At 37.9% G+C, this 14145-nt stretch overlaps 1 protein-coding gene across 2 annotated transcripts in view; it reads left to right on the top strand.

Annotated features, from left to right (window-relative positions):
• Positions 1-14145, top strand: part of COL5A3 (collagen type V alpha 3 chain) — a 134260-nt gene that overhangs the window by 71147 nt on the left and 48968 nt on the right. For both annotated transcript variants that reach the window (XM_081934690.1, XM_081934691.1), the window contains 8 exons: positions 3479-3523; positions 3720-3773; positions 4880-4924; positions 8486-8539; positions 10984-11028; positions 11502-11555; positions 11857-11901; positions 12112-12165. In XM_081934690.1, the coding sequence (XP_081790816.1) occupies positions 3479-3523; positions 3720-3773; positions 4880-4924; positions 8486-8539; positions 10984-11028; positions 11502-11555; positions 11857-11901; positions 12112-12165 (396 nt within the window). The remainder of the gene's footprint in view (positions 1-3478; positions 3524-3719; positions 3774-4879; positions 4925-8485; positions 8540-10983; positions 11029-11501; positions 11556-11856; positions 11902-12111; positions 12166-14145) is intronic.

Below are 14145 nucleotides of genomic sequence, written 5' to 3'. Positions count from 1 at the left end.
GATGTTTCATTAACAAACTAGGTAACATTATTAGTTGTAGTAAGGAAGTAGAGTTTGCTTTCATTTTATATGCTACTGGCTTGCCTTGTTGGTGTTGGGGGAGTGGGCTTGGTAGTTCCCTGATTGGGCTGTTGTTTACTGTTAGCTTGTTTGGCTACATTGCTAGTTTCTTGATTGGGTATTGTTTGCTTCTTGATTGTTGATGTAGTGTTAATCTTGGTGTTAATTTCTCCTCATCTGAGTGCTGTCTGCTGGTGAAGAGGTGTTTCAGTCTTTTTGTTTCCTTTTTGACTGTTTGATTTTCTCTTTTGAAGAGTGTATAGATGTGGATCTTTGTGTGCTTCTTGATGGCTAATTTGTCTTGAGTGCCAAGCTTCCAGGAATTATCTAGCATTTTTGGACTTGTCTTGGTCTAGGATGCTTACAGTTTCCCAATTAAAACTATGGTTAAGTCTGTTGATGTGTTGTGAAATTAAGGAGTTTTCATCATGTCTTCTGCCTGCTAATTAATTTGGTCCCTGTGACTGTTGCAGTCCTTACAATATTACGTTGTAAGTAACTCCTGTTTTTCTTCCTGGGGCTGCTGGGTATTTGGTTTACTTGGGATGTCTTGGAGGGCTTTGGATGGTTTGTGAGCTACAGTGATGACATGTGGTTGCAATAGTTGGTTGGTAGTTTCTGATACGTTTTTGATGTATGGCAGGGTTGTGCTTTTCACAGCTTGTGTTAGTTGTGCTGTATTGGGTTGAGGGGTCAGTCACTTTTTGATAAAGTTGCATGGATATCTATTTTGTTGCAAGACATTGTATAGGTGCTCCTGTAGAATAGTGTATAACCTATTTCTTATAAAACTTTTAGAGTTAGAGCTATTGTTTTCTTGTACAACTGTATAGCATTTTTATCTTGAGGGGCCCTTGGAACAAGGTTAATGAATTCATATACATCAAAAAAAATATATCAACAAACACGATGTTTTTAAATAAGTTATAGTTGATAATTGGAATATTCCCATCTGACTGCATAATCATTCTGCCTTCCTCTTCCTTCCCCCTCTCCACTTTATCTTAATTTCAGGCCTACAACAATTTAGCCACGATGCATGTGATGAAATGAAGTGTTCTTAGAAAAGCTTATATCTTTTCATGAAATTGATAACTCTGGAAAGGTGCTACCAGACTTCTGATTTTGAATAGTAGACAGTCATTAGCAGACAGATCTTTGGGACAAACAGACTACATTACAATGAAAGAAGGGATGAAAACAAACAAATGTTTTATATTTAAATTCTTTGTTTATTAAGTAGTCTGAAAATATTAAGGGTGTAATGGCACTTGAAATGGAATATAAAATGTTTATATATGCTGATGTTATTATGACTATTCTTGATAATTATGTGATGTCATTATCTATGTTTATTGAAGTCATATACAATATGTTTTTACTGGTTGCACTATTAATTAGGAAGATATATTATTAGCTGCCTTTGGCATCTACTATGCCTCTAGATTACTGTAATACAATTCATACCAACTCCACAAAATACTTGGGTTTATATATTTAAAAAAAAATACTTTTTAGTATCTTGAACTGAATATATCTAATTATGTAGATGCCATTTCCGCTGATGCTTAAAACCATTGCATTAAGTCTTTGAGGCAAGATTGCCCTACAATGAATATTACATTGAAATAAATATATGTTTTAAGAAGGAGTCCAATTTTAATTACTGATAGATATTCTATACAGATAAGATAATAAGAATGTTTTGTTATAGGTGGCTAGAGCTTCATAACTATCCTTAGCCAAACTGCGGTTACAATAACAGCAGCTTCAAACTTCCAGATTTTCAACTATACTTCAATAAGCTTTAGTTTAAATATTTCTTTGAATGTGGGTTTTAATGATCATTCATCTCTTGGAGTCTATTTGGAACACAAGCATATAACAAGGATATTTGTCTTTAGCTTTGAAAACTATTAGGCGCATTTGGTCATTAGTAAACAAGTCCTTATTCCAAATCACTTGATAAATTGATGTTATGGTATAACCCGTATTTGAAAATAGAGGGAGATATACCTTATTGAAATGCTTGGGCCAAACAAAGAATCAACACTAAATCAGATGGCTACTAATGTTTTTAAAGATTTGAGAGATAGCATGTTGTATATGATTCACTTCTAACATTTATTGGATGTATACAATTGAAATATGTATTAATGAAAGAATATGGCACAGATGCCATTGAAGTGTCTGCAATCATGAGAGTCTTGAGTGATGCACAGCTTGGAAACTAACAACTCAATTTAATAAGTAGTTAAATAGTAAGTTGAAAATATTAACAATATATCTGAAGAATTCTTATAAAAAATGTGGTCCCGTCTAGCTTGGAACATGGCAAAGATGATACCTTTATATAACTAAAAAATACTTAAAATTTCTGATTTTAAGGATTGGATCAAGGATGCATGTTTCCTAAATCTTTTTGCTAAGTCTTTGTATTCTGAAAATGATGATTCATAGTGCTTATACATGCTCTAGATATAATGGTAAGTTGAGGTTCAAATAAATTTTATATTGCTATCTATAGTTATATGGATCTTTTGTTAGTTTTGGGGAACAGTTAATGTAGTTTATTTTAATCATTATAAATTTATAAACTAGAGGGATATATACCTTATTGCAGGGGTGTCCAAACTTGGGAACTTTAAGACTTGTGGGATTCTGGGAGTTGAAGTCCACAAGTCTTAAAGTTCCCAAGTTTGGACACCCCTGCCTTATTGAAATGAGATATACCTTTTTAAAACTTTTTTTCCCCTCCTGATGCTACCTGGTTTTGTTGTATTTCTTCAATTTATAAAAACAAACATACAGACAGACTTAAATGTTTTAGAGAAATGCACTTAACTGTATTTCAAGACAGCTATATTCAATCCTCACTAAAACTGGAGTATTGTAGATAGCCCTGCCTTAGGCATGAAATCTGGCTGGGTAACTTTAGGCCGGGCACTCTATCTCCCTCTCTCAGCCTAAAATGCACCTCAAAGAGTTGCGGTTGTGGGGAAAATATGAGGAGAAAAAAGTATTAAATATGTTTGTTCTGAGTTATTGATAAAAATATATTAAAAGCGGGATAAAAATTAAATACATAAGAACTACAACCACATAATATTTTAGGTCGCAGTGGCCCTTTGGAAATGTAATGCCAATCTTTACCTTTGAGTTCGGTACAGATATTGCAGTAACTTTAATGCACACAAAATACCTTCTTAGGAATATAGGAAGAATGCTAGGATTAAAAAAGTAGTGATTATATTTCCCACTAAAGTTGAATTTCCTATGATGGATTTCTCAAAGCTGCCTCAGGTGTTTATTCATTTGGTATCCAGTATGACTTACGTATTATAACTGGAGGGGGGGAGGGGGGGAGAAGGAGCCTAATCTAATACCTCAGTTTCCCATTTCCTCCTTGTTTTCAAAGGGCTCTGAAGGTGTGCAAGGGCCCAGAGGACAGCCTGGGGAAGCTGTGAGTATCTGTCTACCTACCAGGAATAAATACATTGGGTTTTCTGAGATTGTATCATTCTAAGTCACTTAAATGGGGGAGTAACAGTTGTACTGCTCTCACGTCTTTCTTCTTCAATGGAACCAAGTTTCTGGCAAGTGTGTTTCATTGAACAATGTTCCTCAAAGTCTTCTAATATAACCATCTTTTCTCCTAGGGTGTGCGTGGTTTGCCAGGCTCGCGAGGTAATCCTGGTTCTTTCGGCCAGACGGTATGAATTTCCTTCCATGTCCCTTTTTGTTCACAAGAAGGTTTGAGCAGGGATTGAGCAGGCAATGTGTTCAAGGAATGGGACAAACTTTAACAGGAAAATGTTTTTTTAAGTCTAAGTTCTGTTAAAGTTTTGGAATTTAATCTAAACATAACATTTAACTTTTGATGTCTTAGTTTTTGAATTTGCAATTAGGTTTTGAGTTCTGTTTATGATATTCCAGTATGTAATGGGGAAAACCCAGAGCAGATACTGTATATTGTCTGGGTCCATATGTTACACTAACATATATTTTCATTGAACCATTTTTGGTCTGATTCATATACACTGATAAAGCAACAGTGCATGCTTTACAGATTAGTAGCTGAGTTTGCATATCATGCAAAAAAGAACCTAAACAAATCACATGAGTTAGAATTATCCATCACATTAAACTATACTCATTTCATTTTTATGTTAGTATTATAGTTTATTTAGTGAATAAATGGCAAATTTTGAATTTGCATAGTACTCAAAGCTAATACCAAAGGGCACACATTTAATTTAACCAAGACATGAACTAATATAGGCTAGTGTGAACTGTTAACCTACATGTCTGATCTTTTAATAATATTTAGTATATTAAAAGTATATGGCAGACACCTCATCCTTATTTTCCTCTTTCATATGAAAACTTCAAACATTTTAATCATGATGTTTAAAAAATGTATCTCAATAGGAATCAATCACAATTTGCGAAATTCAAATTTGCCTATTTGTGCAAGCTTTACTCTTAAATATAATCTCAGTGCAGTCATAACATACATCATTGGTAAAACGTGGAAGAGAGGGGAAAATTATGAAGAAATATTCCTAAAGCCAGAACTAGATTAGGAAATAGAAAACATTAATAACTGTGAAGGAACTAAGAGTCGGAATTCAATTTGCCAAAGTAGATGCCATTCAGTTCTATCCATCCCTTCATATTTTCCAAAATGGAGACAGAATAATTAGGGTTAGAATTTTAGTTTTCCAATTTGGACTTACAAAATAGTTTCATTTGACGTTATTCTGTACCAAAAAAATCTCCCTTTGATTTTCATGATCTTGTTGTTTACCTCTTGTAGGGTATTACTGGTATTGATGGTGCTCCTGGACAGAAGGGCAATATGGTAGGTAAACAAAGAACGGGGACTTTCCTTACGTACTTACTATGGTAAAAGGGTTGTTTGTGTATAGCAGACAGATATGAATAGCATTTCATAACAATGATGAACATTGTTAAATTATAAGGCTAGAAATGGCTGAGCACATGCGGTAGAAGGCTGAAGGTCTCACACTTCAATTCCTTGCAGCCTTGTATATCTTCAGATCTTGTCTCTGTTTGTGGTCAGAGTTTTGGTATTTCCTGCTGTCATCTATCTTCTGAGAGGTACCTCATCTGATAACCTTCCCTTCTACCCAGAGTATAGGAGATATGGGGTCCTCATATTCTGTATTGTCTTTCTGATGTCTAAAAGATAAAAAGTACAAAAAACCCCAGAGGTTTTAGCCTTCCCTTCACCTCTTTCCTAGGAAAGTAATCAATCTCATAGGATTTAAATTAAAAGAATTAAAATAAAAACATAAAATAAAATGTAACAAAAACAGCCTCTATTGAATATTAAGATTGAAACTACAATAATTAATCAGTGGAACAACTTGCCTCCAGAAGTTGTAAATGCTCCAACACTGGACGTTTTTAAGAAGAGATTGGATAACCATTTGTTTACTGTTAGCTTGTTGGGCTAGAAGACGTCCAAGGTCCCTTCCAACTATTCTACTCTACTCTACTCTACTCTACTCTACTCTACTCTACTCTACTCTACTCTACTCTACTCTACTCTACTCTACTCTACTCTACTCTATTCTTTACATACTGCTTTGTTAGAAAATAGAGTATGAAAGAGAACATAGTACTCTAGGCAAATGATAAGATGGTGTTGGTTTTCTACAAATGAAGGTTTTTTTGTCAGAAAATTATTGATCCCAGAAACGCTATGGAATAAAAATTTCAAAGAAGCAAATTTAAATAGTGCCTAAACTGTGAATGAAGGCTGAATTGCCACAATTATTTAGCTAGTACAGAGAAGCAAATTCATTAAATTTGGTGTAATACTACAGTGAGAAAAAGAAAAGAACAATTTAATGTAAAAAGGAAAGAAACAACTGAATGAACTTATTTCTAAAGAAATAGCCATTTCTTGGCCATTTCTAGCAAAATCCCTTTTACGTAGTCTGCCAAGTTTGAATTTGAGGCTGGTGGGTGAAGATATTAGCTCTTTCTATTCTCTGCCTTGGTTCACAGCTTTTCCATCTGGCCTGCCAATTTTTTTAAAAAACACCTAATAAAGAGCATATCTTTCTCCAAAATATGAGGTGAGCAATTAAGCCTGTCTAGCAAGCAAGGATGATGTATTCACAATAGAAGAGAATATATGTTACTCAGAATTGAATTGTGGAGTCCTTGGTGCTCTCTGAGCATAGTTGTTTGCTTGCAGATGTTTTATTACCCAACTAGGCAACATCATCAGTGCATTCGCAATATATAAATGTCAAACACCAAACTAGTATCCACTTTGATTTCCTGCTGTAACACTATATGTTGATCTAATCTATATACTACTAAATCTCTCATGCCTGTAACCTTTAACTGGGTGAAGCAAGCCGTGCACCAGAGGGGCAATTATTTTTGAACCAAGATGCCTCAAATGGGCCAACATACAGGATGAATCCAAAACCACTGACTCCTGGCTCTTGTGAGAATGAAAATTGGTAAATTAGAGGTGGCAACACTGCCACATCACAACCCAAAAGTTAAGTAAACTGATTCTGCTGTAGCCCTTCAGAGCAGAGGTGGTATGCTGCCAATTTGCACCGGTTCAGGTGAACTGGTAGTGGCTTTGCCACCCACCCACCCAGACATCATCGACCTTCTGCGCATGCACAGAGGGTTCTGTGCATGCACAGACATGCGCGCTCCCACTACCGAAACAGTAGTGAACAAAATAGAATACCACTACTGCTCCAGAGGCCAGTAGACTGGAGTGCAGTCAGCCATGGTCAAGACTATAAGAAATAAGAAATTGCTCCTACTGCCACTACTCTTTTGTCCTTGGTCATTCTGCTTCTCTGTTTATGTAAAGAAATATCTGAAATGAATGACAGAATGTTACTGTCCTGATCCAATGTTATTTTTTAAAAATAAATTGCTTTAATTGAAGATTGCAGCTCATCCTATTTTCTTTTACTGTATATACATTATGTGCATCTTGTAGAAATATAAGGGAAGTGGCTGTATTCATAACATAATGGAAATGTGACGTGGCAATTGTGACATATATAGCGTGGATATTTTTTTAAAAAAATTAAGCATGGCAATTTAATCTATAAAGCAAAAAGATATAATTTAAATATTCCATGTTATAATGGAAAATTATATGTTTTGAAATATTACTAGGTATTAACTGGTTGCTATAACAATTAGCATAAATTTGCTTTCAATTAAATAGAATCTTCCTACAGCCATGTTTTGCTCACATCATCCAATTCTTTTCCAGTACAAAACCATGTCTACTTAAAATCAAGACAACCAATTTTATAATGATGGGTTTCTCTTTTATTTTCAATGTCCTTGAAAGGACGTTTTTAAGTACTGTCATTTGTTCTGAAGATGAAGTTGTGTTTGTTCCTTCAGCAATTTAAATCTTTTGCTGGATTTGCCATGTGACCAGAATCTTTGAAATGTTAAAACTGATCTTTTCCTCCCTTTTATTTTAACCAAAGGAGAAATAAAAGAATATGGTAAAAGAAAAATTAAAAATGCAGTAGACTGTTATAAGCATACATGTTTTTGAAATATCCTAAAAACAATATACTTCTAACTATGCTATGCCTATGCTAAGTACATCTAAGTCTATGCTAAGTACATCTGTTTCTCCTTCATTTTTTTAGTGCAACAAAAAATACAGGGAAAAATTATGTAACGAGTCTCAAGATTCTGCTAGTATTCTGCTAGTCCATCTTTCCATTATTAGGACCCAGAAAGAATCAAACAGGGCTAAATTTTGCATGTGGGAGAACCAATCAAAGAAAATTTGAATTGAACAATGGATTATAGGGGGGGGTGAGGTATCTCTAATATGTCCCTTTGGGAGGAGCAGTTGGCCAGCAGCTTGAATACTACCAGTTCCCCATTCTAAGCCTGATGTGGAAGTCCAACAATGACTGTGAAATAGAATGAAAATAAATGTTAATGCTTTTTCAGTTATGCTCTTCCATAATTAATCATGAACATTAGTTTCCCACAACAAATAGATATGTGCAGTCTACATTCGCAATGGAAAGAGGGTTTGTTTGTTTCTTTACTTACAGTAATATGTTTATATCATCCTACTTCTAATGATTCACAGCCAAACTTTTAATCCTAGGAAATGTACTGCAAACAAACCCCAGCCCCCAATGAAGAATTAAGAAGTAAGACACAATACTCTAGCACCACAATACTGGTTTCCCAAAAGCTGTAGAAGCTGGATCCTAACCTTCTCCCGATGTTTCATTCTTCAAGTCTCTGCCCTTTCCACCTTAGTAATGTTAGTCATTATGTCACAGCTGTTGTTGTCTCTTCCATTATGACATATGTACATATGTATATGCACTGAATGTTAGCTGACTTCAGGGTTCTCTATCTTCAGGGTATTCCAGGTGAACCAGGCCCACCTGGGCAACAAGGAAACCCTGGATCTCACGTGTGTATTTTGTTTGCATGTACATGGGGAAGGCTGGGAATGTAGAGTGTGGGGATAAACATGAGCAGGTCATTTGCTGGTTGGTGGGTCTGTTAAAAAAACAACAGGGAGGAGAGTATTACATGCATTAGAAAGATTTTTGTTACTTTAGTGAAATGTGTGGGTTAACCTTTTTTTCAGTCAGTAGTATAATATTCTCCAATCTCCATGTGGGCTATTATTAACCCCAGGAGTACAGTTCTCACTGGTGTCTAATTTGACTCTGACTGTGAAGTTTATTAGCAACTGGGTTCATAGAGTGAAGACAGGTGTAATATAAGAACAGTTCGGAAAAATATTAAAGTGCTAACTTCATCAGACTGTGATAGGGATGCAGATCAGCACAATGAATATTCATGTTACTTGTTTCGTCTATATAAATGCAGGGTAAAGTGCACCTCGTTAATTTTAATTATGCCATCCAAATAGACCCATATTCCTGTGTTTGATCATCAACCTTAACATGGAAACCTTAAAAAAAACACTGGAGCATTAAGAGAGAGGCTAGTGCTGTGCAGTTCTTTGAAGAGGTGCTTCACTTTCTTGATAATGGCAGTGAAATACTCCCTCAAAATTGCCTTAAGAAGCAATATCGTTCACTTGCATCTAAGAACCTACCTTCAGCAAATAATATAGGATTGCCTGCACCAAGGACTGAAGGTGACTAGCCTGGAATGTCCTTGGGGTACAGCTGGTCCTCACTTAATGATGGCATTTAATAATTGGGACCATTAACTCCATCACTAAGCAACGTGGTTGTAAAGCATGAACATTACATGACTACACCAACTTAACAACAGCAGTTCCACCACTAGACAAATCCCCTATGTTTATTAGACACAGTGTCACTTGTTCCTTTTTCCAATTTCCTGCCAGTTTCCCCACTGATTTTGCTTATCAGAAGCCAGTGGTGAAGGTCTCAAGGGAGGATCATTTGACCACAGGATACTGCAACATCATAACTGCAGGCCAGGTACCAAGTACCTGATGTGATTATGGGGGCACTATAACAGTTACAATTATAAGGAACCACTTTAAGACTCCTTATTCAGTGCCATCAGAACTGTGAACGGTCACCAAATGAGGATTGCCTGTATGCCAAAGGACTTCTGCTAGGTTTGAGAGAATTTCAGGCAATCCTAAAGCATTTACTCTGGGTCATTGCCAAAAACTTTGGTAAGTGGTTTAGAGGAGGCAAGCAGCCCATTCTCTGCAGCACTCATCAGAGGATAGAAATAATTTGGGGGAGGCATTGCTTGCCTCCTCTTTGGTAAATGCATTGTAGCAGGTATCATTTAGTTCTTCAGAATATTGTGGCCCAGCATATTCGGTCAGTGAGGAGGTTGGGGATGAACATGGGCCAGTCCTGGAGTCTGGGAAAGGCTCTGATGAGGGCTCTGTGTCAGAGGCGGTAAGGGGGCCAGAACCGTATGCCAATTATCAGCTGCCTTCAGAGGCAGACATCAGTGAGGCAGACGAACAGCTGGAGCCTGTTCCCAGTGTGCGCATGCGCAGAGTTGCCAGACGAAAGGAACAGCTAAAGAACAGGGGTCAACCTGGGAGTAGGGCCACAGGGGGATGATGAATGGCCCCTCCCAGAGGAAACAAAAGAAGAGTGAAAGGGGAGTGGAGTTTGCAGGAGACAATTAGTTCGCTTAATTGGTTCATGACTCTCCAAGACTCCTTGCCAAGTTTTGCAGATATCAGCCTGGCAGCTCTCCAAGCCAGATAAGGTCTGTGACTGTAAATCCCCCCTTGAAAGACTTTGCTGGATATGAATGAGCAGAATTCACAGTAAATTAATAAAAGGTTTTTTTTGTCAGGACAAGAGTTGCTTCATACTCTTGGGAAGCCTCGGTCAGAACAAACGTTTAGCGAAAATTTGCATAGTACAAATCTTCTGGATTTACATCACATACCAGAAGTACACAATTGAGTTCACTTAGCATGCCCAGAATATGTATATGGGCATATATATTCTAGCCTCTGCACATGCTGCCTCTGCAATGCAGAACCCATACAACCCGGAAGACCTTCAGTCAACCCTAAGAGAGATGTCTGAAAGTAACTTTCTCTTTTTTCTAATATAAATTGATTCGAGACACCCAAATTGCTATGGCAGAAGTGAATTACATTGCATCTGCAGTGAAAACTATTTCATCAGAGAAAGAAACTAATCAATGCGAATTTCTGTACAAAATATTTTTTTTTGTGGGGGGGAGGTGTTTCCATTAAGAATGTATCCTTGCAGGGGAATAGATATATTTGAACTGAAAGGACATTTCCTGGATGGTGCCAGGGCTCTGAAAACATTAAGTATGCCTTATCCCGACTAAATAATACTAATAAAAATTCTTCTTGTAAATTCTCACGTTTCTCCACTCTGTTTGGTTTTTCTCCCCTAGGGCTTGCCTGGTCCTCAGGGCCCCATTGGACTTCCAGGAGAAAAGGTGAGTTGGAATTAGCTGAGGCATAGAATCAGAACTAGGCTGAAAATCCCAATTTTCAGGGTAGCTATAGCAGCAGGCATCAGAGTTCTACCACAGGGATCTAATACAAAAGACTGCTGTGCACGGAATTTTGTTAAGCACCAAGATCAATCTGATTTTGCAGCATTTCCACCTAATAATGCTCCAATATTTCTTTATTTCAGCTGTGTAATATATGGTGGGAGAGGATTACATTTTGTTGCTGATTTTATTTCTGTAGTTGGAAGAAAATGTGCAACTTAAATCTGCTATATATTCCTCAGAAATCTGCCAGGGGCTCTCCATGTCTATTCCCATTATGCCAGCATACACTTAGACATATGTTTGATAGAGGAGATATGAGAACTGATAGGACTATGTCACTTAATCCATTGTCACAATTCAGATTGTCCCACCCAACTTTCTGAATATCTCCCTGCACTTTCTTCTCACAGGGTCCACCAGGAAAACCAGGAATACCAGGACTGGCTGGAATGGATGGACCTCAGGTAAATGCCAACATTATTAAAATCTTCATGAAGATAGTACTTAAAGATGAAACCAGGACACTTAACTTTCTTTTGCAGTAGCACTAATATCTGAGGGGAGGTGAATGATGTAAACATATAGAGATCTACACTTGGAATACTACATTATGCCCAGAAGAAAACTTAGCTCCCTGCCTTCTCTTCTTTTTCTATTGACCCAATATACTTTCCCAGGGCACCATTTTCATTGTGGTGAAGTACCTTTAAGCAAGCATTCATAATACAGTTACTTCACAAGACTGTCTCTTCTGTTGCTTTTCAGGGTCATCCTGGAAGAGAAGGGCCAGCTGGAGAGAAAGGAACTCAGGTAAAGAAGAAGAAAAAAGCCTGCTATAGAGTCATCTAAAATCCATAATTTAGAAAAGGGAGTTTTTTCCCCCAGTCCTCTATCTTCTTCCCAATGCAACCCCCCCCCCCAAAGCTTCAGAAACAGGGGGATTTATGGTCTTTAAGATTGCAGCAAGGTTGGGCAGGGAGGCTGCCAGACAGACTTGTTTCAAATGTCTTTCTCCTTCAGGGTCCATCTGGTGCAGCAGGACCAGTTGGTTACCCAGGTCCACGAGGAGTCAAGGTAAAGAGATACGCCTTTTATCATTTTTCAAGAATGAACATTTCTACTGAAATTTCTTCCCCTTTTCCTTTCCCTCAAGCCTCTCTCTTGTTAGAGCCTCCTTTTATTGCCAGTCTATTTTTTTATTATTTATATATTTATGAAATCAACATACATAGCTACCCAACCAGTGGTGGGTTGCAGGTGATACGCCCTGGTACGGGCGTACCGGAGCCTGCCCGGAGCACCGGATACCATTCTGGTACGGTGCTCCGGAGGGCCCACCAACCCACTCGAGCTCCTTACTGGTCTTTTAAGTCTTCGGTGTTTCCGAGCACGTGCACGGCGTGTCCAATGCTTGCGCAATGCTCTGCTGAGCAGCTGGAGTGTCACAGAGGCTCACAGTGGTGCTAAGACGCATGCGCATGCTGCATGCATCCATGTGGATGCTGCTGGGCCCATTCCAACCATACCGGTTAGAACGGGATTCGGAACCCACCACATGTGACCAAGGTGGGGTACAAAATTAGAAACAGCAAATAACAACTACAAAAATACACTAAAATGTAGTAAGATATGTTGCATCTGAGGCTATGTGAAACAAAGACAAAAACAATCAAAATGGGTACAAAATCTTTCGATTCTTTCCCAGGGAAGAAAAACAGGTATTTGTAAAGTATCTGAAAAAGAAGGTAGGGTCAGACCCAACTGGATCTCAAGGAGATGGTGTTCCATAGGCATAGTGACAGAGAAAGGATGTCTCCTCAGTCCTGCTAGAAGACAGTAGTTGGGTGAGGGGACCTGGAGCTCCATTGGATCTAGAGCCCCAACACATGCTCCATTTGGTCAGATATTATCAGACAGGAAAAAGTAATTGGAGGCAGACAGTTCCACAATTAGACTCTGTTTCACTGAGAACTTTATAGATAACAACCAGCATCTTGAAATTGCAGCTGTAAGCCTACTGGTCACCAACATATCTTGAAAATTCTACACAAGTAGTCCTTGACTTATGACCACAATTGACCCCAAAATTTCTATTAAGTGAAGTATTTGTTAAATGGGTTTTGCCCCATTTTATGACCTTTCTTGCCTCAGTTGCAAAGTGAATCACTACAGTTGATAAGTTAGTAGCATAGTTGTTAAGTGAATTTGACTTCCCCAATGACTTTGCTTGTCAGAAGGTCACATAATCTTGGGACACAGCAACAGTCATTGATATAAACTAGTTGCCAACCATCTGAATGTTGATCACATGATCATGGGGATGCTGGAAAGATTGTAACCAAAAAACAGTTGTAAGTCACTTTTTTAATGCCGTTGTAACTTTGAATAGTCATTAAATGAACTGTTGTAGGTTGAGGACTACCTGTACTTGCAGTGTTAATGGATGTTCTGAGATGAGCTCATAATTACTCATGCATTTGCATTCTTTGAGTCATCTTCAAGGGCAGCTGCATGTAGATGTATTGCAGTACTTCATACATGAGATGACCAAAGTATAAATCACTGTGAGTAGAATCTCCTGATTCAGAAATAGACATAATTGCTGCATAAGGTGAATTTATGCAAAGACCCTCCAAGCCATGGGTGCTACCTGCTCTTAACATAAATATCTAGGGAGATTCTCAGTCATCCAGGTCATGGTTGTTCCAAAGGTGCTTTTTTCCAAAGATGTTTTGCTTCTCATCCAAGAAGCTTGATCTGAAGAAGCTTCTTGGATGAGAAATGAAATGTCTTCAAGGAAAAACAAAGTCCAGTTGACTTTTGAAAAAAGCACCTTTGGAATGCTCTTAACAGCCTGAGTCTAGGAGCCCCCCCCCAAATTGAGCATGAACCCTGTTTGAGGTAGTGCAATCCCATCCAGAACCAAAGGTGGAAACTCTAATGATTAAGGTAAAATCCACAGTCACTTGGGCTGGTTAAGGTTTGGCTTGAGCCTGTTCTCCTCCATCCAGACCTCCCCAGCCTCCCAGACATTGAGACGGAATCTCAGTGGCA

Source organism: Natrix helvetica, assembly GCF_964273705.1.
Source record: "Natrix helvetica genome assembly, chromosome: 1".
NCBI classification, from domain to species: Eukaryota; Metazoa; Chordata; class Lepidosauria; order Squamata; family Natricidae; genus Natrix; species Natrix helvetica.
The sequence above is the reverse complement of the archived record's forward strand: the minus strand, read 5'-3'. Positions and strand labels throughout refer to the sequence as shown.